Source organism: Anser brachyrhynchus, assembly GCF_964034855.1.
Source record: "Anser brachyrhynchus genome assembly, chromosome: 3".
Taxonomy (NCBI): domain Eukaryota; kingdom Metazoa; phylum Chordata; class Aves; order Anseriformes; family Anatidae; genus Anser; species Anser brachyrhynchus.
The window spans coordinates 51093943-51120799 of NC_137696.1; the positions used below are offsets into that span (position 1 = coordinate 51093943).

Here is a 26857-nt window from a genome sequence, read left to right on the forward strand (position 1 = left end):
ATGAGTTTTTCAAAGCTTTGTAAGGCTTGGATTTGATAAGGTACGCACAGCTAATGCCTGCATGTGGCTCTAAAATTGCCTTCAGAATAAATAGAAGGAAGTGAACTACTGAGCAGGCCTTACAAAAGAAATGCATCTTACTTTCCATAATACAGAATGTCATTATCCATACAGATGTGGAAATAGATTTCTGCAGGATAGCTTATGTTTTGTTGTTTCAAGGTTTCACATCTTTTCCTTTGCGTTTTTCACACTCACTTAATGTTAAGCACAGACTTAATTATTTCAGAGTTTGAAGCTTACCTTTCTATAACATTTTTTAATTTACTTCTTACATTTACGTTTTTTCTCTGTAACTGTGAAACCAAGGGAAAAGTTTTATTCACTCTAATCAATGTGATTCATTATCATTATTTTCACAATGTTTTCTTTGTTTCTTTAAATTTCTCTTGATTCCCAAATTTATTTCTGCAAACTAAAAAAAAAATTAAAAAGAAAAAAAAGTAGGAAAATGACCTATTTAGGCTGCAAACGATATTATGAGATTCATTAGATCTACTCTAGTGATGCCAGTGGTAAATCATTCGACAGAACAGGATCAGGCCCTCAGTTTTCATTGCGGTGTATTTAGGTAGTCATGCCTCTGGTCAGCAAGTTCATGTGCCTGCCCCCTCCTGACTACTGCAATTCCGCTCTGTAAACCACAATATGATGGAGAAAATTTTTGAAAAATCTATTTTCTTTTAAAGTGTCGTGTTCTTTCAGAGCCAAGCTGGGAATGCCACAGTTCTTGAGCATAGAAGCCCAGAGCCTGCTGCGAGCCCTCTTCAAAAGGAACCCGTCCAACAGATTAGGTATGGGCGTACAATTGATCAGTGCATTTGTTACGTGGGTTCCGTCTTGTCAGGTGGTGATCATTTCCTTTGGAGATCATTTCCCTGAGAGTTATCCTCTTCATTTTGTGTGCATTTTGTGTGCTTTCCCAGAGTGCAGGAAACCTTCAGCATTACTAGAGAAATTTGCAAAGAGCACAGGCAAAACACTGAAATCCCAAACATGTTATTAGCTTGGATTTTATTTTTTCGGTGCAGAGGGAGAGTGAACCACCAGCATTTATGAACTGTGTAACCCAACTCCAGCATATGATAATACAGGGAACTGTGAAGACAGCGATCTTTTTTATTCTGTATAGGTTAGCTGCAGATCTGAGGTAGGGAGAAAAAGGGAGTAAAATTTTTCATGAGCTCTCCTATTCTAAAATGCATTTCAATGCTGTCTCATTCTGGTTGCTGGGAACATTTTAACAGTAGGCTTTCTTTGTTACCCTGAACGTATTATCTCCTTTCTTACTGATGTATTTTCACCCTTTGTTACTAATTCCATTTAAGTTGTGATAAACTGAAGGAATTTATTGGATCATGTATCTTATGCTGTCTCTACCTTTGGGAGTTTAATTAAGAAATTCATCACATTTGTTCAGGTCATGGACCATGCCTGGCACATAATTTTCATTGAAATTTTAGTCTTCATTTGTTATGTGGAAAAATAAGAATGGTCATATCAAGTGAATGTTACCATGATAACAGCAGTGTATTCTTTTTCATTTAGAAGTTATACCCTGTTCTGTGAAAAAAAAATACATATATATTTATATATATATATATATTTTTTATTTTTTTTCCACAATAGTCTCAGATTCTGCTGCGTTTTGAATGAGCAAGGGAAAATCTTGTTTCTAAAGGAAGAGGGCAAACCAGAGGACAGTGGGGAATAGCTCCAAAGTACACATTTTATACTCCTCCTGGTTTCCTTTTCCTTTGTGCCTCTCTTGTAGGTTTTGTGTTTGTTTGTTTTTACACTCTAATACACCACTTATCAATACCTTTTGATTACTGGTATCCTCCACTCATTCAAGTCTTCCTATTTTTAAATTTCCCTAATAATTTTAAATGCTCTGTTCATCTCTTGCCACATCCAAAGCACTCTATCCCTGAGCCTGTGCCACAAAGTGGGTTCCATTCCTCCCTTCACATCTGCCAGCTCTGGCAGACCAAGCCCTTGACTGAGGTGACACAACAGTTTTGATCCAGGCCGAGCATGAGATTTTACAAAGCTAGTAGTAAGATACCTGGGAAAACCTGAAAAACTGGAAATATGAAGGACCTCTGAAGATTCAGAGTTATATTTGTCACAGGAGTAGACGCATCTTTGCCTGATAGTGTTGGAATGAATTGATTTCCTTGGGTGAACTTCTTAGTGCAGAAAAAGAATTATTTTTCATTGGAATAATGAATTATTTTTGAAGGTATAGGAGCTTCTTTATGCACCTGCCACACAGCCAACCTGTGTAGCTCTTCTGCTATCAGTGTCTTAAGAAATTTCTAGACATGCTTTTCTGTGTCAGTACTTTTAGATGGAAACACTTTGCTCTGGAAACTCAAAGGCTCTGTAAAAGACCGACCTTGCGAGCAGAAACTGAATCCTTCAATTCTCTAAACTGTATCACAAGAAGGGAGCTGGCTGGTCCTATTTAAATGTGTAGTTGGCTCTCATTGTCATCTATGGGAGTTTTGGCAGCTAATAAATGGCTTGTCTTTTAAGGAATGGCATAGACCGGTTAAATATTGAGACTTGCGAAAAGCAATTTGCTGCTATTGCTTTCAACTGTTTACACTTGCAAGATTATTTCAGATTGGAGACATAAGGTTAGAAGCAAAAAGCTGAATTAGGAAATCACTTGTTCTGAGGTGTGGAAAGAGCAAGAGGTGCAAGAGAGGTTTCTCCCTTTCCTTGCGGTACCCACACTCACTTCTCAGATGCTGGAGGTGGTGCTGCTGAAGCTTTGCCACATAGTGCTTTTAATCCTCTGTGCAGCAGTCACAGCATTAGCGGTCTGACAGATGGCAGAGAGCAAACTGTTTGACAGCCCACTTCTACCACCATCTGCCTGAGCAATGGATCTTGCGGTTTCTAATAGGTACATGTGGGTGTGCATGCGTACATGGGGAAGATGAACGCTGTGCTCTGTGCCCTTGAGCTTTTGCTTGACCTTCTTGCTCCAGTATCTCTTTCCCTTGCTTCAGGTGAGGCAGCGTGTGGGCTATTCCAGCCCTCTGCTTTACATTGAGCCACCTTGGACTGTCACATTTTGGGTGAACGGATGTTTTCTGCATGAATGCAGCAACTCAGCTGAAGCCCCTGCCTCATGCAGTGACCCGACATGGGGGCTCAGCTGTTTTCTGAGGGAGCCTGGCTCTTGTGGAGGAGGACGGTATGGCGTAGGCTGCCTCCAGGAGAGAGTAGAAGACAAGAGCCCTTGCTCCACACAGGGAACAGAGACCACCCAGCCTCCTGCAAAGCCATCTTCTGGGCTGGCAGGAAAGGGGAGCCAATCCCTCGGCACGCTCCTGTGACCCTTTTCCTCCTGGGGGGACACCCACGTAGCCTGCAGAGGCATTGTGCTCCCATGGGTTTTAACTCCTGACCTGATGGCAGCTCTTGTAGTCTGATATGCCATAGAGGTGACAGTGCAAAAACACATTCCTCAGCAGGTTTCAATTGCCCTCAAGAAAAATAGAGATTTCTAGGTTTAATCCACATTCAGGAAAATAAGACCCTGCAGCAAACATAAACTTTTCCTCACTCCCCTCTTCTGTTTCTTTCTGCTTTCTTCTCTTTCTCTGTCTCTTGTTTTGTTATGCACTGCTCGTTTTGTGGCTTTCCACAATTTGCTATGTATCCAAAATATGCTCCAGTGAAGTCAGTGGGAATTTCTGGATGCCGGTCACTTAAAAAGGAGCTGCTCACTTAAATAAATGATATTGCTTAGCTTTAGAAATGAGCCATGGCAATTCTAGCCCCAGTATTTTCTCCATTTTAATATGAGGAATTACTAAGGGGCACGGTTTTAAACCTGAGATTTGTTAAAATAATATGAAGTCTGGGAGAAAGGAAGAGATTATTTATAACAAAAGCATTCAAGGAAATAAAATCTAAAAGTATAACAGAAAAATAGACCTTAAGTTTTTTTGGGATAGCAGTGGAAATCTTCTGAAGGCATTCTGTTTATCAACTGATTGAGAATCAGCATGAAAGATGTTGAAAACAAGCTTGTTGGTAATGAAAGAAGAAATACTTAAATGGTTGGCCTAAATGCTGAACAGAAGTCAGTAGATAAAAGGACCACTTCAGCTTTGTAGATTTTAGCTTTTTCTGGGAAAGGAATAATAGTCTGAAGATAAAAGAAAAGTAGCCTTAGACATCCTGTTTTGAAAAATCTTTGGAAAATTAATGAAGCATGCTAAAATAAAGTGGAAACCATATTATGGATCAAACACTTGTTTTCAGTCATTGTTTCAGAAGTTTGCAAATCTGGAGAGTGTTTGTATTTAGTCCTAAAATATTTCAAACTTTGGCAAGCCAAAAGATGCTGGGCTTAAAAAATCATTTTATTCTGACTACCATCTTGCTTTTTGCTGTTTGGTTTTGATATTTTAACAAATGGAAGTAAAGATTGATTAGGAATTCTAAAACTTTCTTTTGAAACTTTGTTTTGAAGCTTTAGGTACAAATGAAAAAATACTAGGATTGGAGGGAGATAAATGAGGCAGAGAAGGAATTTAGTGATACCGTTTAACTGATTTTGTTTTTTAGTCTGGTGCCCATGATAATTCTTTAACAATTCTAACAAATTTTAAAGAAATGGAAAGTCTTTCTTTGGCATCTTTTGTTATAGGCACTGTCTGCCCTTTTCTGAACCTATATACTCTACTGTACAAATAGTCAGTTTAGCGCTGCATTCATGTTGTTTTGTTTAAATACAGAAAATTGCAGATTATGGATGGGCATAATTTCAAATTATTAAAATAGATTGACGGGAATATCCAGGCAAACAAGGTGTAAGCATCTCAGAAAAGAAATTATCATAAACAGTAAAGGTGTTAGTTCATTGCATTTCTAGTAACTTAAGGAAAGAACTAATTCTCACATACCCAAAGTCCTCAGTCTGTTCAGGTAGGTAAACAAATCTAAAGAGCATTTCAGGAACTCCTTACACTGCTAAGCACCATAAAGTTCTAGAGTCCTCATAATTGAGATTTTTGGCCAAGACAGTATAAAGTAAAAGCATGTGCTGGTAGACTCATCATAGAAGCTGAAGAAATGGTTATTCTTTCCTTAGTCCTATGTTTCTAGAGAAGAAACATTCTGCTTTGATGCATAGAAAGCTTTATTTTTCAGTTTTATGAGACAACAAGCTTTAAAAACAAATTTCTCTTTCATCAGAGTGATTGTGTACCATTTTTGTAAGCCTTAGAATGAATTTCAAAATGTGTGGCCCTGATCGTGAAAATGTAGTCACTAAAATTTTATTCCTTGAAATTAAAATTCTGTAAAACCCTTCTACTCATTTTGAATATTCAAATAATAAACTTTCATAGGTCTCTTTTCCCCTTAGTGTATTTCAGGGCTCACGTTGTCCATAATGATTCAACAATCAAAGCAATTATAAATAAAACATTCATTACTGCATGCAGACACTTTTATTACAGTCATAAAACAATCTTATATAATGAAGTTTTTGCTTATTAACATGAGACTACTTTTATATAAATCTATATGCACTCCATAATGTGTTTAAGCTGGCAATTAGATCCACAAGCATTATTTATCATCTTGGACCCTTGTGGGACTGCACGGCATGTAGAAACACTTGCCGGCAATAGGCTTGATTGTGCAGATTATTCTTCAGAGACGTCTGGTTACAAAATTGTAGTTAAGGTGAAATTAAAAGAAAGAAAAAAAAGGCAAGTAGAAAACTAGAGGAAGGCAGCAGGTGTACAGTCTTGGAGCCATGTGCTGCACTTCAGTGGTCTGCTCAGTCCTCAACTCTATTTTGAGAACTGTCCACCCCCATGAAGTAGGACAGTCCAGATGGGACCTCCTCTGGGCTTCTTTTCTCTGTGAGAGCACATCTCTTTCCAGTACCACTCTAGATTTGTAGAAGGTAGATGAATGGCCACATTCATCTGTGTGTAAAACACACACAGCAAATCCAGAGAGGCTGCACCGTAAGTACCTAACGCTCTAACTTCTCACTTTGATTTCCACACAAGGTCAGGGTGGCCCCTGGGGGCTCCCAGAGATGTCCCTGAACATGCCCTCAGGCCACTTCCTTCTTCTCTTTTAGGAGGGGACCCAGTCACAAGCCATTGCCAGCAGCCAGAGCACAGGGGCCAAGAGGGAGCTGTGGGCTACACAATCAGGCCTCACCGCAGGGAAAATCAGGGAATAAAAACTACAGGAAGGACTGAATCCTCTCGGTGATGTAAAATCAGCTGCTGTGAATTAGAATCCTTCGTTCTTTGCAAAATTAGGCTATTACCATCCTAAATCTCTTTAGTACATTAAGCTAGCCAGAGATGGAGTCAAGCCATGACATTCCCAACAACGTGTTCTTTCTGTGCCAGAGCTCCGAGGTGGCCCCAAGTGGGAAATGCTAATTTTTCAAACAAATACCCATGTCAAATGCATGCTACATTCCTTACTGCACACTTTAGTCCTCCACAAATAGAAGTAGCTACGGGTGGGATTTTTCCTTGGTTCTGATTTCTGCATTTTTGCAGAAAAGAAGGAACAAAAACAGTAGCAAAAAAGTGTTTGTTTCAAATAGTATATCATCTGAAAAAGGGCAATCATTCCCATCACACAACGATCTATCCGTAAGCCTACAAGACAGAGAAAAGTAAAGCAGCGGGGTAGGAAGCAGAGCAGAGAAGACTGAATGCATCAGCAGTTATCCTCAGCCTAAGGAATGCTACCAGTAATGTAGAGTGTCTGTAGCATTTATCCTAGTCCTTTGAAATCGGTTTGGCACTTGGGTTTCATCCTCATTTAGTAAAGAACAGCCACTGCACATTACAAAGTTTCCAATCACCACCACTGAACACAAGACATTTTTCACAGATATTTCTTCTCTGAAGAGTTATTTAATGTGATTCTTTTCAGAGTAGCTGTGCTGGTTTCATTTTTCTGTTGGCATTGCTGAAATTAGAATGAATCTTTCAGGGGTATCTAGTACAGACTTTAGACTGTGCATGGAAAAACTATGCTAAGAAGAAATAAAACAAGTCTTATTGCTATCTAAGTCTTAGTATTTTCTTGTCCAATACCTAGAAGTCATAAACAACTATCCTGGGAAGAGCAAGAAAAGGGTAAGCATATGTGATACTTCACACAAATTCTCTTCCAGTCTCCACCTGCTTTAAGGTCAAACAAGGGTTTTCCTGAACCTCTTGTGGTTTGTCAATGAAGTAATCTTTAGCAGATTTCTTTTCCACGTACTTTTTTGGTCTTCCCCTGAACCTATATAAGTATTTTGCCTCCGTGTCCTCTTTTTCAAGTAATTCCACATGTCGCATAACTGGTTGCTTTCTGAAGAAGGACCTCCAGATTGCTCTGAACCTGATTCCTATTAGCATCATTTACTGACATAAATTCTCATACAGAAAAAGATGTGGAATGTTTAATCCCTAACTCTCCTCCCCCTCCCTTTCCAAATAATCATGACTTTTCAGATCTCTGTCATATACCCTCCTCAGTCATCTGGTTCCAGGTCATACCCTTTGTTGTTGCACTTCTCTGATTTTTCCTAGCTCTAAAAGATACACCCTTTTCTAGGTGAGGGAATTAACTACATTCCACATTAACACTGCAGGTCTACAACAGATTTATACAGCTACATAATGATGTTCTCTCTTTTGTCCTCTTTTCTCTAAGATTTCATTTCACGGTGTATTTTCCTAGAACTGTCCATTATAACCCAAGGACCTCACTCCTGGCTGGGGAGGAGGGTCACCTCAGAGCACATAATATTGTATACCAAGCTAGGATGTTTATCCTCATGTGCATCTCTTACGTTTGTCTATGCTATAACATTACCAGGATGGGGAAGTAATCAGACCAGCATTACTTGTGAGTTATTATGCAGCAGGCCTGACATAATCCGGTATGTTATGTTCACAAAGTGTTTGCTTTTCATATCCATTCATCAGTGAACGTTAAGCAGACTGTAGGAAGCTGTTCCTGATCAGTGCATTTTGGCAAACATCAGTAATGTCTTGTACACAAGGAGAGCGGATGTCACATTTTACAAAAGCTTGAGTTGACAAGACCTTTCTAAACTGCTTGTAATGCTGATCCTCAGGAAGTACAACTATTGCATTTAAAAAGCTGAGTCCTCTGAGGTGCCTTTTGCAAGATGCTTATTAATCCTGAGTCCTTTTGGGAATCGAGGATGTTAAGCATCCTTGTAAAGAAGTGCTGGGTACCTTTCAGGAACTGGTTCCAAATTTGCAATGTGAAGCCTTTGCTTCCAGATGTTATTTCTCCTTCTGAAAAAATGAAAATCGCTATTAATAAAGTCAGATCAACTCCTCCAAAATGGAACGCTAAGTCATCTCTGACAGTTGTTTAATTATTACTGAGCACCTGTTAGTTTTTGCAATGGTATTGAAGCATGTAAATTCAACTAAGGGAAGAAAAAAAAAGCAATCTTTTTACATTAGATTCATTACCAGATCTCAGAGGAGTTTCCTTAAATTTCCAATAGAGTAATGTCAGAGAAGTTTAACAGTACTACCAGTGAAGGAAAGATACCAGTGAGAGTGATAATTTTGGTACTCGTGCGAATTTGAAGATGGTGTTTGAGAAGGGGGAACCTAAAAACCTGACTTGCCTGAAATCATTTGGAGCCTTTTGATTTTCTGAGTCTGAACTTATTAGTAATGCGTTTTTTCCTGCCTGCAGAGAATGGGTGATTAGAGAAGGTTTGCTAATCAGTGCAGGCAGGGGATCTCCTGTTGGTGGCAAGAGGCAGCAGTAGCCTTGCTGGAGCTTTGGGATGTTTTGGGGCCCCTCCTGGCCTTGCTGGTGCTTGTGCTCTGCTGCAGCTGAAATCCCGAGTCTCATCTGAAGCTTGAAGAGAGCAGCCTTGACACCAGCCTCGCTTAAAGGAAAAGAAAAAACCTTCAGCCCTCAAATATCCATTAACGAGGTGCCATTCTCTGTATTTATGGTTGTTTGTATGGTTGTGGCAGTTGTACTGTTCAGGCTTTCTTGAATAGAAGAAAATTTTAGATGGTGATACTGGCTTGTCAGAAGAAAAGAAGGATGGGGAGGAAAGCTGGAGAAGACGTGTCATGTAGCACTTTACTAAGCATGACTTTATTTTGATTCTTTCATTTTCTTGTCAGGTGCTGGATTCGATGGAGTGGAAGAAATTAAGCGTCACCCTTTCTTTGTTACTATAGACTGGAATGTAAGTGGAGCAGCATTTTAATTTTTTAATTTTTCTTAGCTAAATTTTTGAAGACCAACTGCCATGTTTAGAAAAGAGATTAAGTGATCTCTAATATAGAAGAACCAGGATCTAGAGCCTTTTAAGTGGGTACCTATGTCTCTGGCATACATATAAACATTTGTTCTCATACCCCAAAATGAAAGAAATAGAAATCTGTTTTCTGCAATTGTCAGTTTTCTCTGACTGCTTGTCTCTGTTCTGTCTGATGGGCTGGCTAATCACAGTACTACCTGAGGCTATTTGCAGTGTTCTGCAGAGTAATTTCCACATTCAACTCTAATAAACATGATGCATTGATTGTGGGAGCTGGATCGGAGTGAAAACGATCAGTTTTAAATAAAGGAATTCCTGTAATATTTCATGTTTCAATTGCAAAGGAACACAGAGCCAAAGGGCTGAGTTTGAAAAAGATACTCCAAAGGGAAGCTGTCTGATGCTTTAGGTCTCTCCATCCTTCTGCTTTTATGTTCCATACCGAAATAGTTGTCCCTTCTCGTTAGCTCTGGCAAGCTGGACTAAATGCTAGTTTTATTCTTCCCAGCGTCAGGGACTTCCAGGAATTCTTTTCTCTCTTGAAACTATTCAGAGTAGCCCCAGGTCCACTGTTGCACATATCTGCCCATGTAGCTCCTAGAAGCCCCAAGACTTCCAGGTTCACCATTCGCTGAAACACGGCATGGTGCCACTGGGACTGGCTGGTGTTGTAAGTCCTCCAACAAAGCAGCTTTGTTGGCGCCTTCTAAGTGACTATAGGACAGGATCTGGCTCTTCCGCTGTGGTGGGTTCAACAGAAAAGTACAACACAGGTGGATTTTCAGAACAGTGATTTTGCATCACTGGGTATACAAGTCAGCCAGCCAGAACAGGAAATAGCAACTCCTTTTACAAGTGGTTGATGTTTTATTAAGGTGAGTCATTAATTTAACATCGGCACTCAAAACTGGAACAGCAAACATTTTATCAAATATAACATGGTTCTAATAAGACATGTCAGACATGATTCGTATAGTGGTAAACAAGGATTTATTTTATTGCTATCAGTGACAGCTCATAAAGCTGGCAGTAGAGTTTAGCTAAGTACTTGATTCAGACTTGCAACAGGTTAAACCTCACTTTTTCAGTACCATATTTGTTCAAATTGGTATTTTTTGACAAACTTGGAGGCAAACAATGTTTGTTCTCTATCTGGGCACCTGCCAATGCATCAGAGCTCCTGTTTTCCCCATCCACTAGAATTTTCTAGTTTAATTTTGTCTGACCTATGTTATGGTGTTGTTACATCTTTTTCATATTTGATCTGAATTTACTCCTGAATGCCAATGTAACAGGTCACTGTTCTTGCTAATGCAATTGTTACCATAAATTCTAATAAAACAGTATGAATCTGTCCCACAGCCATTCTCGAAACACTGCCCAGGGCTTTACAATAAAGCTAATACCTCTGTGAAAGCACATTTTGTGGTGCCCAAGTGGCTTTTAAAAGGCACACAGAATCATTTATTTTGGAAAAATTCATGAATCTACTTTGGGCTGCATGTTGAAGAGTTGGCATGACTCATAAGCATGCTACAAGATGATCAACAAAAGTGGAGTTTGAGAATTTTCTTTATGGTCCCACTGATTTTTAGTCCTATTATATATGTTCTGGAGTCTAGATTTTTTTTTCCTTCTGCTTCTTACTAATCATAAGATACCGTTTAAAGACTTTACATTTACAAAAATATTAAGGGGCATGTTGCATCAGCTTTAAGGGTATTTTTAAAAATAGTCAACCCTGCAGATATATTATTATTATTGTGGTTATTATTGTCTGTGTTCCTCTGATATTTCCATGATCCTCAGCTTTGCAATTAAATAAATACGGGTTAGGTGCATAAATCTTAATTCAGCTGGGACCACTGAAATGGTGACGGTTTCTCCTTTTCTATTTGCTTGTGGAGCAGCTCAGTAACTCATTATGGAGAAATGAGGCTCTGCATCTTGAAAACGTGTTCAGCAAGGTCCATTGTATAGTCCGTCATCGTTTGAAAAAGTTCTTGTGGAGAGGTTAGGGAAATATATACCATGAAGAGAGTAGGTGTGCTTAAACGTGACTTGGAGCCAGAGATGGAGGTGTATTTAACCACCCTGTGATGACTTATCTAACCCTGTAACTTTGCTGTAAAATGTAGCTGTAAAGACTCATTTTAATCCAACATTATTGTACTCTCTTGGAGACAGATGGATCATTATTACACAGATCAGCTATCATCTTTATAATCTATTTCCTCATTTAATCCTAATTTCACTATCACTCATGGAGATCTTGTGAGGTTTATCTAGTTACAGCAGCAGTAACATATGCATTTCAGAGAGGTGTGAGCCACCCCAACCTTGAGCTGAAGCCAGGACTTTGTGTTATGATGATGATCGAGCCAATTGTTAGCACATTCTCTGTGGAAAGAAGGTCAGAGAGAAAAAATGGATCATGCACAGGTGTTTAGTCCTGATCTCTCTGTTGTTGCAGAAAAAGAGTCCCCAGTGCCCTCATTTTGTTCTTCCATTGTGTATATAAAAATCAATAAACAACAACATTGATGAGGCAGGATATTAATGTTGATTTATTTTATGCTTTGGTAATATAAAGGCCTCCGTGAGCAAGGAGGCAAGCTCTCATGGAGAGCTAAGCTACCTTGACAGGTATGATAGGACTGCTGCAATCGGCAGTGTAGGAACTTTCAGAGGCTGAAGTAAAATGATTCTCTATCAGAAATCATGAAGGGTCAGAATGGGTTATTGTCTTCTAGAAACCTGATGCAAAAGAGGTCCTTTTTTAAAGCAAACTTTTTCCTACAATAGGAGTGACATGGTAACCAGGAACAGAGCACCAAGCTGCTTCATCTCAGTTTAAAAAAAGAGTTTCAAAACAGAAATGAGAGCTAGTTGCTTGTTTCCAAGTTATGTGTGATGTCTAGACATCATGGTGATGAAATCATTAGAAATGCAGACAGAAATGTATAAATCAGATCTTCATCTACTGTCAGAGTTGTTCCCTTGGGTTTTGGATTCAGGCTTGGTTATTGTCTCTATCACTGAAATGTTTACCTGTTGAGGCAGTCATTTCCCACTTTTTTCCCATCTCTCACTGTCTTCAAACAGACACAGCCAGACACAGTGTCTGGTTCAGATGAAGGCAGTGAATGCAGTGGAAATGACATACAGTGTGAAGAGTATTGTTATGATGCTGCAGATGCTCATGCCAAGTACAGCAGAAACAATAGGTACAAGCCTGGAAAACATGAATGTGGCTAGAGAAAACCATCCTCCTCCAGTCCTTTCCCACAATATCTTTGCTCCATTCCCATACTCTGGGGTGCTGCCTTTCAGTCCAGATGTAGTTTGTGTTTTGTAGGTAGCACTAAATGAACTGGGGACAGTCTAATATAGAGTATTTATGCCAAAATTTAAACTGTCATGAGCTAATCTCTGTATGAGTCTTGTTTTCACGGCTATTGTCACCCAGTAACAAAACCCTAAGTCCTCACTTTACAGGGTCAAAAATAGACGAAGGTTTCTGCAAATATCAGTCTTACTGCTCTAAGGCATTTAGTAGGCACCGTGATGCAAACTGGGTAGATACTGTGTTAAACGAATGAACTGTCTTTCATGATCAAGGCTGTGATTCCCAAGAAGATTAGGTGCACAGCTCCTTCCAAGTTTTACCTGCTTACTACATATGTACCCCTTTCCTCCCTAAGACAGGCAGGCCCCAACTGGGTTGACCTCAGATAATTTCAGTCAGTGGATCTTAGAAAGCACAGCCTGGCTCTTGGTATTTGTACTTCTGTTTCTTCTTTCCAGGTCATGCTTAAAGAATTTCTGGCTTTTCTCTGAAAATAAAAAATTAAATCTGTTTTTGCAGACTGCAGGCAGAGGACTGGGACTAAAGCAGTGGTTTTTATTTAGATGACAGGCTAAATTGGAACTGGAGCAACTGACATCCTAGAAAATGAACTGTCAAATACAGCTGGGAAGGAGTGAGAAGAAAGCGGACATGAGTTCTATTTCCTCCAATATTAATCAGAGATCAAACTGATCTGGAATTGTGAATTATTTAATTGCAGATTTTGCAAACAGCAAAAGTTGATCCCAAGGTCTGAATTCTGCTAGCTCCTCTGTCATTTGTAGGCAATAACATTGTGCCATTAATCTAGAAGAGGACAAACATTTTAGGAGGTAGTTTATCCTTTTGTCTGCTTATTAGGTTTTCCGTGACAGGTGTATGTATCAAGGGAGTTTATTCTCACACTATGAATGCGTCACTGTGGAGGGTAGCATCTTTCAGTTTCTGGAAGGTGTCTAAGTAGTAATTCAATTTTCATTAAAGAAACCATTGAGGAAATGACTAAATAGATTTCGACTAAATTAAACCTTTTTCTTATTTATTTATTTTTTTTTAATGGGGGTGGGGGTGGTTTTTATTGTTTTGGGGGTTTTGACATTTTCCAGGCACGTATGCAGGCATTCGTTTCTATGGATTATTCAGGACTGCATTTTTTTTAAAGATAATGGTAAATTAACTGCTTATAAATAGCGAGGGACAGACACATGTCCAGCATTTGGTTACCAGTCTTCTTGGTGTATTACCTGTATTCCCAGCTGATGAAGTGTGTTCAGATGAAGCTCATATTAAGGATCTGGCAACATCGGGACCTAGAAGAAAATTAGTTATTTTGATTTTTTTTTCTTTACCCACAAATCAGAAAGGATGTTGAAATATCGTGTTTTATTGTGGGTTGCAAGGTTCTGAAGATAAATTCAATTTGAAAGATTTTTTTACTCCTGTATTTTACATATTCACATGTTGACTTAGCAAAAGAGAAACGTTTCAGTTCACATTGCTTCAGCATTTGCTGAGCTGCCAGAGCACCACGTGGAGATTGCAACCCATGTTCTTGTCTGTGGTCCCTGCTCTGAGCCTGGCCTGGGGGCTGCAGTACATTTCTCTTGATGCACGCTTACAAATGGTCCCAAAGGGGACTGTGAGAGTTCAGCCAGAAAGGACAGCATGAGAGTCCTGTCAGAGAGGTGTAGGTGACTCAGAGGAGTCACAGTGCACATAAGGGAAGGAGGATGTTATTTTACTGTCCAGCTAAACTGAAATTACAGTGGCACCAAGAGCATGGTACCGTACCACTGTGCACACCAGCAGCCTCCTATCTCCATTTTTACACCATCTCTGGTTCTTGTCTGATGCTGTGACGAAGAAGTTCAGCAAGCTATGCCAGTAGAAAGATAATTCTGTGAAAATCCTGGTACACAACAATGTCAAATGAATGCCAGTGCAGGCACAATGCAAGCAGAGAAAGCATGTGGGCTTTTGGCAGCAGCCAGACATTGGCTTCACCAAGCTACAATGAAAAACATCTTCAGAGCAGGAGGCACCCAATTCTAACTGTCACAGATTGACACCAAACTGTTCAAAGATTTCAGAGTTATCTTGCTATGTCATTTGCCACTCTGGTTGGTTTATGTGGGAAGAGATTAATGTGGTCCATCAGCCCTGAATAATTTTGGGAGCATAGTAAGAGATAGTAAGTTAATACATTTCATGTAAAATGAGAAATATTCCTGGAAAGTCCAGAAGGATCTCAAGCCCTCCAAGAGATTTGTTCTCTGATCACATGAAAGACAATAGCTGTGATTCTTCCTGTTTTCTTAGGTCAGTTTCTGTCACATTGCATATTGGAGTAGACAAGATACGGGACATTTAAAGGAAGATGTGCTCTGCCTGTAGCAAGCCTTCACATTTAACTCTGCATTGTGGTTTAGTTTGCTTCATAGAATTGGCTTTGGTTGTAGTGGTTCTCTCAGGACAGTGCAGCAAGTGTGGGGTGGCAAAGCCCACAGATGATACTGCTCTGCTCTTTCTTGTTCCTCAGTGATTTCATCTAGCTACCTGATTCAAGAGCCTGGGAAAAATGTTTTAGGCAGTTTACCTTTTGCTGTTCCTAATTGTCTGGTCAGAAACACCAGAAACAATTTTTATTGCAAGTAGAAAAGGAAATGGAAAAGGGTGTCGTCCAGTTTACACTCAGAGGAGGTTCCTTTCTGCCACACAAGAAACTTCTTTGTTTCCATCCCCTCCCAACAAGCGGATTTGTGATTACACATCTTTAGGTGGCTTGTGAGTCATGATGAACCTCAAATCCCTCCTTGGTAGTGTAGGATGTGGGTTAGGGATTCAAAACACAAATGTAGATCCAGCAGCACTTAAGAAACTGCAGATGGGGGGTGCAGAATTGAGAGGCCAGGGAGAATATGGTTACGATAATCAAGAGCGAGTGCAGTTCACGAGTGATGTACATTTGTAAAACGTTTTCCAGTTTTTGGACCTCACAGGATGAGGGGTACGTTTAATTCCAAAAGGAAGCGTGTGTGTGACCATATTGCTTTCTGCAGCAAAAGGACTGCAGTTGTGAATTAAGACAAATAAAGGGAAGTTGGAAGCAAATAGCTTTCGCAAGGTGACTTCCTAGCAACAGAGAGACCCTCAGTAGGTGCTGAGTGCTCCTTTAAAGCTCTGTGCAGACAGAAAAACGTATATGTTAATTACTAGGTTGATACTTTTCAGTTGATGAGTGACACTTCCTGCTTAAGATTGCAACTGGCTTTTAATTATTTGGAACACTGGCTTTCCATTGTGGCTCACTGCAATTATTCATCTCTTTTTCTCTCAGAAGATACGGAGCAGTTTTACGCAAGCAGGAACTTTTTTTTATGGTGAAATAGCCATTAATTATTGCAGAGTCGTTTCCAGCCTCACCATTCCACTTTTCCAAGGAATCATAATTCAGCCGCAAACATCTGCTTTATGCTAATGCTAATTCTATGCTGCAGAATGTCCTGCCTCAAGAACCATTAATCTATGCAAAATGAAGTTTAAATTATGTTGATGTATATATATCTTAGGTTTGACCACATGCTTTATATTATAGAAGTTAATTCACCACAAAAAAAAAAAAAAAAAAAAAAAACAGAGTTAAAAGACTCTTCCTGTATGCAAAGAGCTGGACAAGCATGTATTAATCTCCATTAAATATTCTGAAAAATCAGCCCATTATGAAGTTGTTTTAAGAGTTAACCTGAAAATACATATTGCAAGCAGTCATAAAATTGCTCTCTAGCAATTTCGTGACCTAAAAGTTCAAAAGAAATGTCGTATTTTTGCTTAGACATGTTAATTATTGGGGGCTGTCTGTGGCAACTAATTCAGCTCTTTGAAATCCGAGAACAAAAGCATTGCTAGAAAGAGAGCACAGCCTAGGGATGGAAACGTGGGGCAGGGAGTCAAATGTGAGCTCTGTCCCCCACGCTGCCATGAGCATGGTGTTCAGGTTTTGCCAGTTCGAGCAGAGATGATGCAAATATTGCTGAAATCAATAGGACTCTTTCCATTAACCTCTGTAGGCTTCAGGTCAGATCCAGACATACTGAGCCTCGGTTTATTCATCTCTCAGAGTGCGTGCACGTGTGTGTGTGTGAAAGCTTGCAAAGGAGTACAGTGAAGCAATTTCTAAACCATTGCTAAGCATGAGTAAAGAGGACAGAAAATCCCTGGTAATGAAGGCAGAATATAGCCATGCATATATGGTGACTGTTACTTACATGCTCCCGTACGTGCCCCTCACTCACCTTGCAGTTCTTACCTGTTGTACACACTCCCCTCTTCCGCAGCTTTTTCCTTGTTTTTCCTCCTCTTCGCAAGCACATTTAGGCCTTTAACAATGATTTCATACCCATCTGCAGTGCTTTCTTCCCACTGTGTTTTGATGGGAAATTCTTCTAATCCTCATCTGTAAACCATTTCACCAGATATGCCAAAAGAACAAATTGCTTGTTTAGGTTGTGAGCTCCAAGCCTGTTGCTCAGCTCCATCTGGCAGAGCACCCAACATATTGCTCGTTCTTGACAAATAATAAATGCTAATAAATGCTAAAGCAGTCACCACTTCCTAGCCGTTCTTTGTGCTCGTTATTGCTGTGATGCTGAACTCACCCACGTGCAGTTTCTTGGTGCTACCATTGCATGTGCCAGCCCTGCCCATAAGATCAATGAATTTTCAGATGCCCCAGCCAGAATATTCTGTCAGTCCATGTTCAACCAGAAATATCTGTGTTTTTATTCCAGGTTCTAGTAAGTAAAAACTGCAGGGACCATCCAGGGCACAGATTTTAAGCCTACCAGTCAGGCAAGAGCCAGAGCTGTGGCTTTATCATCTTCTTTGTCAGTCTTGCAAGGATGGCACTGAGATGACAAAGAACATGATAAACAAAGGGGAGCCTATATGTGGGTACTGAAGGTACAGAGTTTGTTGTTACGTTGCTGACTGTGGTCTGTTCTTCTTGTAGAAACTATACAGGAAAGAAATCAAGCCACCTTTCAAGCCTGCAGTGGGACGGCCAGAAGACACCTTTCATTTTGATCCAGAGTTCACATCTCGGACCCCCACAGGTTAGTGCAATGGCACATGGGTGACTGATCTTTTTAGTGATTCAGCCATCCTCTTCCTCCCTATTCCAACTGAGTCAAAAAGTCTTATCACCCATAGGATTGCTGGATTTTGCAATGTTCAGCAGGAAGCAAAGAGCAAAAAGTTTGCATCTCTAAGAAAAGAAGTTCATAAAACATTTCACCAACTTCACATTACCACGTTACCATCTTCACATTGCAGACATTAATGTCTGCATTTTTTACAGTAAAACTAATAGTTGATTTGCTATTTTATTTCTATTGTTGTTGCTTATGTTATCTGAATTTATCTGTTATAAATTACCTCAACTGTTTTAAATTACCTCAATTTCAAAGAACCTTGAATCTCTGCAAGGTAGTATTTAAATACATATTCCATAGATGTTATCTTTAATTGTGAAATGACATAGACTGTGGACTGTTGGAAGTTAATACATGGTTAACAGTAATGGAGAATCACCAAGTTCTCAGATCAGTGGAGCTATGCCGAAAGGGAATTTGGTCTACAATATTTAGAAAATTCTTGCAGTGAGGATGTTGCTCTTATAATTTCAATTTTCTAACAAGTATATCACTTTTTGTGCAGTATATCTTGGTTGTTGCACAAAATATCAAAACAAGAATATCAGTAACCTCAGAAGGGTAATCCCAGTTATAACATTGCCTCTTGCTAGACGTGGATTCTAGTCTTGGTTCCTAGGGTGTTTTGATTTGGGGTTCTGTTTTTTTTTGTTTGTTTGTTTGTTTGGTGAGGATGTGCAGTCTTACACAAGCTATAAAAAAAAAAAAAAAAGAGGTTATACTCTGGTTATTTGGAAACAAGGCAAATATATTTCACACCTCTGACTTTAGCTTTAGTTCAGATTTCAGAGGACCCATATGCCCATTTCTCTAAAATAATGAAGAGTGAAAGTTAGTCTGATCTTGAGGAAAGTGTAGGCCGCTTCCCTGGAAAGCCTCAGAGAAAAGCTAAGAGTTTGGATTGTTTTGGAGATTCACACATCGTCCATTGTGCTGCCATAAAAACCCTTGTACTTCATGCATGTGCTGATGTCCAGGATTATATTTTACACTGTATGTGTTCTTGCTATTGCCTCATTCAGTTTGGTATCTTGTGCAAAACACTGACTGAGAAGGTTTGTCTTGGGGTGGGGGCTGGAGTAGGGGGATGGACTGCCATGGCTTCTGCTTCATGCTGTTATGGAAAGTGGCCTGAGAACCAAACCCTATAATTTCCAAATGGGTGTAATTGTGAGTTCCTGTACACTTCCAGAGCAATAGAAAAGCCCTTGCAGATTGGCAGCACATGTATATTACCAAGGAGAGGCACAGACACACAAAGTCTGTCTTTATGAATGAACTCTACTGCCTGGAGTCAGGTTTATGTCAAAGTTCTGGATCCAGTACCTTGCTAGTCTTGTAGTTTGCTCTATCACAGAAAGCTTTCTTTGGCCTGGAGGTTGAAACAGCTTTCTGCAAATTCCTAAGCTCTCCTCTGAGGATGCCAAAGATGCAGTTTCTGATATTGACAGTTCATCGATATGGGTATAGTTTCACATTAACTTTTCTCAGGGATTCATCTGAGTTGGAGGTGTTTTTTCTGGCCTCTGGTTTCTGAAGTCCACCGTTGTGCACCAACATTTCATTTATGTTGACTCAGCTATCTATACCTGAGCCTAACAGGGAGCAGGAAACGGAAGTGATCCAGGTTATAAGCTGTGATTTGAACAAGGATCAAATCAAGACATTGTGGTGATCCAACTTAGAGTTCAGTCCACAAATGGCTGTGCTATGTTAAGTGATGGGGCAGTGTTCCATAACCAGCAAGACATATTAGGCTGGCTTTACTGATCAGAAAAAGTATGTAAGATTGCACCTCAGGTATCTAAATCTCCTCTTCTGCAAATAAGAAAATAATGTTTACTAACCCTAGTGAAGCATATTGACGTAAATTACTTAAGATTTATGAACCCTTTATAAATCGTGTCATGTGAGATGCTCAAGTGGGACAAAGCATTATGGCTTTCACAGTTAGGAAGGTAACCGTTATATGAGATTGGTGTTTGCACGTGGCTCTAATTCAGATATATGAAGTGATTCTGGATTTATTAAGACTGTGAAAATTATAGTTCATAACTATCACAGTTAGTTAACATGATTTAAAAACAGTTTTGTATTTAACACTAGTGTTTTAACATTTAGTTCATATGATGGGCATATCAGTCAATGGTGATGAATATTTTATATTGAACACCAACTAATCAGTAGCTCTTTTACAGTGTTTGATAAAGAGATTAGCAGGAAATTATGAAGGAACAGTTATTTTAAATAAAGATGACCTAGCATTTGTGGTTTAGAGCTGGATCACAGCTTTTCTAAAAATCAGGAGTGTTCAGATCTTAAAATTCCTTTTTCAAAGCAAATATTTTTTTCCCTTAATTAATCTCTCTTGGAAAATTGCTGTAGTATATTTGCCATTGTGAGAAGTACCCAGTGATGCAAGAGTTCTGGTGTGATTCATCCATGTATTTGCAAGGGCAGTACGCATCAGCACACTGAGATAAACAAATAGCCTGCATCTTTTTACCAAAAAACACATAGCTTTTTCACATGCTTTGGAGTGAGGTCAGATTTGCTGTGCTTTTTTCTGACTCCAGTTAAAGCTGAGGAGACTTTTTAATGAGATGTAGAATTAGCTGCAGTCTCAGTTTTGTTTATTTCTGGGCAGATAATTTATTTTTACCGTATTATGGCTTCAGAAGGACTAAACCTCATCATGGTAAATCACATGTTGCATTGGAGGAAATACAAAGGAGAGTGGGGAAAAGAACAACTAGAAGATGAGCAAATTTGCACAGCATATGTTTCAAAACACCCAGCCAGCTACCCAGAAATGGTTTGTAGTGGTGCTCTTACTGCTTAAGGAAATGCCCAGGACAGAACATACATTGGGGAGAAAGATTTCTTCAAAGCATTTCAGAGTTTTAAGTGAAGCGCACCTCTTCTCTTCTTACTTTGGTGGGATGTTTCTCTCAGTCAGTGGTGGCATAGAAAAGAGGGACCGTTCTCTGGTTGTTTCATTCCAGCGGCAGAACAATTCAGGGCTCTTTGAACTTCAGACATTCCTCTGCTAAGGGGGGAGGTTAGTTAAAACACCCCCAGATAGTTTTTTCACCCGAGGACAAGCCAGCCAGCCTCTTCCCTAGAGTAGGTCCCAGCTCCTAAAGCTGCTCCAGAAAGACCCTCGTGAGACTGCAAACCACCACTGCTGGAGCATCGTGCTTTTACACCTGCTTCACGTCTTTTCTCTTTTGCATTCTTCTCTCCCACACACTACACCACATTACGCTAGCTTTTGTAATTTCTGTAGTCAAAGTGTGCCACAAAGGACAGATAAAGCATCCCACAGCTTTTTTCCACTCCCTGAAGAGCTTCTGCTAAGCCAAAGGGGTGCACTGCCTAGAGTCATCCGTCTTCCCTACGCCTCGCTGTCCTGTCCCTTCTCTCTCTGTGCATAGTCCTGGCACAGGCAGTGCTTCCTACTGGAAAGGACAGACACTGTGGAAAAAAAAAAAAAAGCACAACAAAACCTCTGTATCCAAGATCCTTGCAGATAATATCCCTGCATTGTTCAGATCCAGAGAAAAGGGACAGAGAAGGCGTATCAAAGTTTTGATTATGGAGGTGAATTGGATTCATGCGTGTCTACCAGTTCAGCAGTCTGCTGATGACTGGCAGGGGTGACTTTGTCTATTGCAGGTGCTGTTCCATTACTTTCTAATCCTTTGTGCAGCTCATGAAGTCATTTTCTTCCTTCTACAGATTCCCCAGGTGTTCCTCCAAGTGCCAATGCTCATCATCTTTTCAGAGGGTTCAGCTTTGTTGCCTCTAACTTGGTACAGGAGCCTGCACAGCAAGATGTGCACAAAATCACTGTTCATCCAATTGTGCAGGTACAGATGCTGATGTTAAACTTTGCATTTGGTGGGTAGATACATATGTGTAATTTGTATTTAAACTGCCTCAGGATTTCACAGCTACCCAACCCTCATCTGTTTCCACACAGCATGTAGGAGATGGAAAATGAGATATTTTTTTCCAAAGGCTTTTACCTTTATATTCACGTTCTCCACTGTCCTATAAATGAAATAGTGATCACACCTTATCACAGCTCAAATGAAATGCACTTCTGAATAGCTGAAGTACTATTCCAGTTGTGCATGCAGGGCAGGTGACGGAGTGCTCTTTTTTCAGTGAATGATGTCATTCTCAATAGTTTTGTCTTGAACTGTGTGATACAGTCCGTGCTGGCAGAGGGGCTTAGTGAACGACTCCTGTAGGCTCCCACACACATGGAGCCCAAGCTTCTGGGTGTAAAACGCCACTCTGCTCCTGTTGTGATTGCACAAGAGCCTGGTTGTACTCACATAACCCAGAGTGTCTTGATGGGGGAAGAACAATTGCCAGACACTTGGTTTCTTGTTGTCATTCCCCTATGACATGCTCTCCAGTTATTGTAATTTCCCATTAGTGTAAACCAGAAATAAATTGCTACAAATGGCTCAATAGATCAGAGGAACAGTGAAACAGGAGAGGAACTGCAGTGCTTAAAAGGGCAGCAAATTTTCCCACAAGGAAAATTTTTTTCCCCCCCTTACCCACAGTGAGAGGTACTTTGCTTCAAGGGGAGAGTCCCTGTCTGTGGGATCAGTTTTCATGCTTGTTTTAATAATTTATAGTTTATTCTTAAAGATTCTCTTATGCACTACTAAGTGAATTGTTAACCAAGCAATTACATCCCAGATTTTTTGTTTGTGTGTAAAAATGTATTGAATTTAACATGTGCATGTCTTTCAAGGTTACATGTCTTAGAAGGTTCTGAGCTTTACTAAGGAGCATACATTTTCAGAGAGAAGATCCTAGAGGATTTGTAGAGCTGCTGGTCATTTTTTGAGTCCTGGAAGGGAGTTTACAGCAAGGCCTCAGATTTGGGCTTTGGGAAGCCATCACCACCTAACCGATCCACCAGCCCAAATGCATTCGAAAGGGCATATGAACTAGTGGTGCCATAATTCATTTTATACCTCTCAATAATAAAATAAGAAGTTTTAAAGCATTTCCTATTTATTTTCACTAGAAAAATATTTTCTTAAGTTATGCTGACTTAATATGATAATTTTTCTCTCACACTGAAATCATAGTAAAACATATTCTTAACAAGACCCCCATTGGACTGGAGATACAACCCATATGAGGTGTATCTGTTTTGAAAGCTGTGAAGCTCTTAGCTGTTTATGTTGTCTGGCCCTTCAGTTAGAAATTAGTTTTCAAAGTATTTTTTAATTAGAAACAAATTCGTATTGTCAGGAATTGTGGGTTTGCCAAGAGATTTGGGCCCATAGTTCCCTGTGAATTTCTAATAGGAAGTGGTTGTCTGCATTCCATGAATAGTTTAGAAAATCACTGCTTTTTTGCCATTACTTCTACATGAGCAACTCCATCTTACAGACTGAAAAGAGGTAAAAAGGGCTGGGATACACTTGCTTAGGTAAAGTGCTTCGGATTTATTTATTTATTTATTTATTTATTTACTTAATCTGGACTTAGAAAACCAGCCAAGACAGGAGATTTCTGTGGAGAAGATGAGATCAAGCACTTCCTTAAGACTAGGCTAGTCCCTGTGTTTACATACCCATGTCCTGATTCCCTTATTTTGTCTTTCTCTGTAGCAATTACATGGGAACAATATTCACTTTACAGATGGATATGAGATCAAGGAGGACATAGGAATTGGCTCCTATTCAGTGTGCAAGAGATGTGTTCATAAAGCAACAGAAACAGAGTTTGCGGTGAAGGTAAGAAATCCTTCCGGCAGGTGCCAGAAATGTGGTTTGACATTGCTCTGTCTGCCTGGGCAGCAGTGTGGTCAGCGGATATTTAGTTGGCTTATTTCTTCTCGGTGTTGCTTGTGGTTTTTTTTCTTTCAAAAGATGAGGGGGTTAATGGTAAGTCTTATGTTATTTCTCACACCTAAATCTCATCAAGTAAAATGGAAAAATCCTTTACAGTCTAGCATGGAAACCCTGCTAATCATTCCAGCCACGTTCTTTGCCTTCTAGATATGATTTTTAACAGATCCTACATTGAATCATCATAAATAAACAAAATAACATATAAAATGATTGCAAAATTGATTGCCATTTGATTGCAAAATAGAATTTTGTTCTTCTTAAGTTTAGTTCTTGCAGTTCTTTTTGTAATAAGAGAGATATGCCAGTGAAAAACGTAGTCACCTTCAAATAATTAGATTTCCTTTTGTCTTCTTGACATTCAGCACCAGCATGCTACACAAAGGAGCAAAACACAAGCTTCAGTGGAGATTCAAAATGTAAATTCAGTGGAAATTAGTTGGATATTAAAGACAAATCAGTGAACTTCAGAGCTGGTCAAGCAATACTATATGTCACAGCAGCCAGCAGCCAGGAAGCTGCAAGGATATATGTAGGAGGGAATCTGTTCTGATAGGAAATAATGGCTCTCCAGCAGAACTGCTTTGGAAGGTCACAGTCATTGGGCTAAATTACAACCTCCGTTAAGTGCTGTTGGTTAATAGTGTGCAGCTTTTACAGAGGGCAGAAAAGTCTAGTGTATGTAGCAAGTGATCATGAGGTTACATCTCAGAGGAAAAGTTCCAAACACCGAATTTTCTTTGGGAGAAAGGAGTACTAATTAAAACACTCATATGCTAGAAACATATTTAGGGATTTTGTTCTTGTACCAGAAAGAGGCAAGCTTGGATTAAATGAGGAATTAGAATAATGAATTTGGAAAGACACAGACAATTAAGTCAGATCCTTTCATTCTGCGTGATCTCATGGGAACAGATTGCTTAAATGAGCATAAGACAAAAAGTAGTTCCTTGAAATCAGTACACAGGGAAATATATTTAGCAGCATTGCAGTAAATGAAGTATTGTAGTCAACTGCCTTTCTGTTTTTTTGTATTTTAAAAATTGTAGTAAAATATGCAAACTTAGTTTTTAAATGAAATTGTGTCTGTGCTTTTAAATAAGGAGATGAGAGTTTAAAGTGATCCAAATTGCAGTCCATGAGATAAGTGAGCCTCAGGTATTCAATAAAATAATATTAAACTTTTTATTCAGTCTTTTTTTCCATGACAAAACTGAAGATAGTGCATTGTCCATTAAAGCCCTTGAAAGTTTTGTTTTCTCCAAGCGGTGCCCACAAAATTCTGGGAACTGTTAACAATTGACAATTTGTTGATGTCATTGTTCAAATGACAGATTATTTTTCTAGGCTATACCATAATTAGGAGCAGAGACCTACCAGCAGGTCCATGGGCTTGTGTATGAACATGCTAGGATTTTCATTTTTAATGAATGGAAAAATGAGTTTTCCGGTGACCAGTTCATTTGTAAACAGATGTCATTAGGCTATAGTAGGTATGGATTCTGTGCAATTAAATGACATCTGTGGTGGAAAAAATGTGAGTTAAATTAAACTAATAATTTTACTATTTTATGCATATCAAGTACTGCTGACGGCTTTATCAGTGTAGTACAAATACAGCACAAAACCAAAATACAAAGACCTCTATCCTCAAAGATGTCAAAAGTGCCTCAATCCAAACTGGTCCAGCACCTACTCAGTGGTTTTGGGTTTGGAGTACCTTAAAGAATCTAGAGCAAACTCAACACGTGGAGAAACCCAAAGCCAGGCCCAGGAGAGGTTAGCCCTTCGATTGCTAGGTTTATGCTCTTTTCCATTTCTATTAATCTTTTCTCTTTTTATTCTTTTCTCCCTCCACTTCTCACTACTCTTTTCTTGTCATGCCAGTAGTTTTTGATTTTGACTACCAGTTTGACTACCAACACACACAGCACCTCCGTTTCTGACGCAGAGTGAGTCAGAAGTGTAGCACAGATTTGGGCTTGGAGACGGTTGGTGGTTTTCTGTTTGCACATTGACTGCTGCCTGTTTGATTATTATTCATACAAATATACTAATTTTATTATCCTTTCATTTTTATCTCTATTTGATATCAAGATTATATCATTTTGCTATCAAAGTAGCTCACTTTCATAATGACTGCACAATGCCACCCATTTCAAGTAATTAGATAGCGCAGGAGTTGCAACTGGCATTATCATAATTACATATCAGTCCCTTTTGACACGCATCCTTTAACTTTCTCTATAGAAATCACTGTAATTAGACTCTTTTGATATCTTTCAGTAAGTATAATTTTCTCCATGCTCCCTAATATATAACAGTCATAGGAAAATATATCTACAGCGATAGTTTGTATGATAGGCAGCTTCCCCATTTGTCTGGTACCAGCTCATTAAAAGCTCTCTCGTTAGCAGTGACTGTCGACACGTCAGAGAGCATCATCCCTTCTCCCCAGGGGATGCTGGCAATGATGAAGGAGTTTAGGAAATGACGTGGTGGCATCACCGCAGGAAGAAGTGCGTAATGTCACCGGTTAAATAATCCCTCCATGGAGAATGCCACTCACCAGGCCTTATTTACTATCGCTGCATAGTGCCACACTGAGACAGCAGAGTACTGAGCCAGAGTAACTTGAGTCAGAGCTACTGCCAGAAAATCCACACAGAAAAGCAAAACCTTTCTTAATCCAGAAGCAGCATGTATTTGTCAGAAACATTTCATCCTTTTTGCTTTTGCTGGCCATCTGCAACTAATTGGAGGCCATCTTATAGAGCTAATTAGATGTTTAGCAGTGCAAAGAGCTTCTTTGCTGGCATGATAAAAACACTTGAACAGAACTGTAATTTAATTCTTTTCAGTGTTCAGTGAGATATGGCATATCATTCACTGAGAGGCTTTTGGAAATCCCTGCAGACACCTCTCTGCACCTTTGGGCACCCAGCTACCTTTGTAAATCCAGTCTCAACTTTCAGAACAGATTTTTCTTCCAACCTCTCCCCTTTCCTTTCATGTCATT

General features: G+C 39.5%; 1 protein-coding gene across 1 annotated transcript in view; it reads left to right on the forward strand.

Moving 5' to 3' along the window:
* Positions 1–26857, forward strand: part of RPS6KA2 (ribosomal protein S6 kinase A2) — a 302905-nt gene that overhangs the window by 241624 nt on the left and 34424 nt on the right. Inside the window, exons 11-15 of the mRNA XM_080588462.1 lie at positions 766–854; positions 9252–9316; positions 17749–17851; positions 21692–21822; positions 23599–23724. Coding sequence (XP_080444588.1) covers positions 766–854; positions 9252–9316; positions 17749–17851; positions 21692–21822; positions 23599–23724 — 514 coding nt within the window. The remainder of the gene's footprint in view (positions 1–765; positions 855–9251; positions 9317–17748; positions 17852–21691; positions 21823–23598; positions 23725–26857) is intronic.